Below are 3392 nucleotides of genomic sequence, written 5' to 3'. Positions count from 1 at the left end.
TGGTGTAAACCACTGAAACGAGCTGCTGCCTTCAGTTTCCTGCCCCGATTTCTTTGCTGCGTGAGTGATCAATTCAGTTTTGTTCATGAATCATGATGATCCATGTGTTCGTGGCCTCTACTTCTCAGCCGTCTGTTTTCCAAAATGTAGCAGCAATCGTTGAACGAATTGGGAACAAACTATATAGCAAAAAGATTGAGCCTTACACAGCCATAAAGTTGAGTGCTGGAAAGGAAGGTGGTTTTGATCTGTGGGAGTGGGAACATGCTTGCTGGACCAATGGAATAAGAGCACATGGATGGATGATATACGGATGGCATGCATTTGCCGCCGGGATCAAGAACAAGGTGGTTGAGTCGTTTCTTTCATTTGTTTACTTATATTATGATGAAGAAAACGAGCAGGTTATCAAACACATGGCGTGTTTGGTGTGTTGTTTGCACGAATCTGAAGCATGGCTATCGTCATCAAACGAATTGGTTGAAGTATGAACTGTCTGAACGCCTAGACGGCAGCCACAGACGTGTGGGACGACAGATTTTATCTGATTCTAATGGCTTCCTGTTCTGAGTCAAATTCTTCTGCTCTCTTTTCTATCTTTGCTTAACTTCCCTCAGTTCAGATCAGACTAAAATGTTCAAGCAATGAAATAACTTCACAGAAGCAGTAAGATTGCACAAAGTGGATCATATGTCAATGAAACTATGTTAACTTCTCTGTGTTTTGTTCTCTTTGTATGTGACTGTGCAATTACAGTGTCAAAAAATTCTCCTAAAAACTAAACTTCCTGTTTGTATCTTTTATCCACACATCTGATCTAACTATCAAATCAAATCTTCACAAAAAAGAACCAATTTGGTTTCCCTCAGCCGATCAAAATGGCCTCTTGAGTCCCTTGAAGTCGACGGTCTCGATGCACTCGACGCTGCCTCTGGAGCCGTTGAGCATCTTGAGCAGCTCGCTGGCGCGCTCCTTGGTGACGCCGCCGCAGCCGACCTGGAGCAGCAGCAGCAGCTTCTGGAACGCTCCGACGCGGACCGCCTCGGCGCGGCACGCGGCGGCGCCAGCGGCGTCGCCCGCGCGGCAGAGGCGCCAGAGCGCGGAGACGGCGAAGTCCGTGGCCATGTCGGACACGCGGAACATCTTCTTGACGAGCACGGGCACGGCCAGCGCGTGCGCGCGCGCGGCCGCGAGGCCGGCGTCGGCGCACAGGACGCCGTCGAGCGCGGCCAGCGCCTTCTCGCTCGTGCCCTTGTCGGCGTCGACGAGGGCCTCCACGAGCACCGCCACCGCGCCGAGCTCCGCGAAGCGCGCCGCCGCGCGGTCGGAGGCGGCGACGAGGTAGTAGGCCGTGACGAGCGCGGCCTTGGTGGCCGACGTGGAGATGGGGCTCCGGACGAGGTCCACGAGCGCGTCCAACATGCCTGGGGTCCTCTGGACGGCCTCGAGCGTGTGCCCGTCGACGGCCGACGACGACGACGCGAGCTCGCGGAGCACGACGGCGGCGCTGGCCCGCGCCTGGAGCTCGCCGTGGGACATGACGGAGACGAGGGACTTGAGCGACGACGGGGAGGCAATGCAGCGGCGGGCCTCGTCGTCGAGCGGGAAGAACACGGTGAGCGCGGCCAGGACGTCGCCCAGCGCGCAGGAGACCGCGGCGGCACCCTCGACGCGCTCGCTGGCGAGGCGCGCGAACGCGGCGGCCAGCGCACGCGCGGCGCCGGCTGCCGCGAGGCAGCGCCTGTTGCGGTCGCTCTCCTTCGCCAGCGCCCTGGCCCTGGCCGCGGCGGCCCCGCACGCGGCCACGTCCCCGCGCCTGGCCGCGGCGGCCACCGAGGCGACGGCGTCGGCGGCGTCGGCGTCGGCGAGCGGCACCTTGGGCGTGGGCACCCGCTGGACGCCGCTGGCGCGGTTGGCGACGCACCAGTCCTGGATCATCCGGCGCGTGGCGTGGTTGGGGACCAGGTCGGCGAGCCGCAGGGGCCGGCCGGTGACGGGGCACCGGGCGTTCCCGCGCGCCAGCCAGCCCTCCACGCTCTCCCGGTCGTACGTGATCCCCGTGGGCGCCGTCACCGGGTCCCGCATCAGGTCAAGAGAGATCGGGCACACGAAGTGCGCCGGCACCGCCACCTCCTGCTCCTCCTCCGCCGCCGCGGAGGCCTGCTGCTGCTGCTTGCTGCTCCGCCTCAGCATGGGTATCTCCGGCACCAGCCTGGACGCCGCCCTCGCTGCGCGGGACATGGGAAGAACCATCGCGTTTCTGGCCGGCCGGTAGAAGTGTGGTTCTTTGTCGATGCTTGCTATGTCGGCCGCCGCAGCTTTGCCGAAAACGATGAACGAAAGCTGAGTCCTTTGAGTTGAGCTGAGCTGAGCGTTGAGAGGAGGACGAAGAGAGATAGTGCTGCGGTGGGGAAAATGGGGAGGAGAGAGGATATATAGGTTGCGGGGGAGGGAAAGAGAAGACCTGTCGGCGTCGGCGTGTGGCGGATGGCGAGAATGGCATTGTTTTCTGCTTTGCAAGCTGGGCTGGGTCGCGGGGTTTGAACATTGACCGTTGAACAGGTGGAGAGTTGAACGAGGACGAGGGCGATGACGGCGACCCCGCGTTGGCGTTGGCTCGCCCTCGTCGCGTACGGGCCGCGGAGGAGACGTTGGGATTGGGATTCCTCGTGTTTCCCCTTTTTCTTGCTTGTTTATTAATCGGGTTCGGGTCTTCGCGGCGGTTTTGGTGTTCCGTTTTTTCTTTTCTTTTTTTTTTTTGAGACGCTTTTTGGTGTTCCTTTTGGCGGCGTCCGGGCGCTAGAAAGATTTGGGAACTGTTCAGATGGACAATAATACTACGTAAGGCAACCCTAGAATAATTAGTGACGTGCATTAGTAGTTCAACAACTTTTTGTTCATCTCAAGCAAAGACCTTATTATTTGTTAAGGAAATACACCCTCCATTCCAAATTATAAAAGAATTTAGTTGAGTCAAAACGTCTTAAGTTGACCAAAATTTTAGAGAGAATTACAAATATTTATGACATGCAATAGATACTACTATGAAAATATAATTAATGAAGAATATATAAATATACTTAGTTTACACTATAAATATTATTTATCTTATCATAAAAATTTAGTCAAACTTAAAATAGTTTGGCTCTCTAAGATTTTTAAAATGACTTATAATTTGGTATGAAAGAAGTAATTAGTAGCGTGTCGTAGTAGTAGCAGCAACAACAACTGGCTGAAAAAACGATTGATGCTGATGCTAATTTGTTTTGAAAGAAAAAACATTGTTATTTTGTTGAAACAGTACCACTGATAAGTTTAAGTGAACAGGACGATGTAAGGCCGAACACCCCAACCCTTAAAAAAAATTATTTATCTATATACATAGATGTTTG

At 54.8% G+C, this 3392-nt stretch overlaps 1 protein-coding gene across 1 annotated transcript; it reads right to left on the bottom strand.

Annotated features, from left to right (window-relative positions):
• LOC8065715 (U-box domain-containing protein 21) lies at positions 689–2389 on the bottom strand. The gene has a single exon (XM_002436749.2). It carries the CDS (start codon positions 2251–2253, stop codon positions 874–876), a length of 1380 nt encoding a protein of 459 aa, XP_002436794.2. The 5' UTR covers positions 2254–2389; the 3' UTR covers positions 689–873.

This window comes from Sorghum bicolor, chromosome 10, assembly GCF_000003195.3.
Source record: "Sorghum bicolor cultivar BTx623 chromosome 10, Sorghum_bicolor_NCBIv3, whole genome shotgun sequence".
Lineage (NCBI taxonomy): Eukaryota > Viridiplantae > Streptophyta > Magnoliopsida > Poales > Poaceae > Sorghum > Sorghum bicolor.
The sequence above is the reverse complement of the archived record's forward strand: the minus strand, read 5'-3'. Positions and strand labels throughout refer to the sequence as shown.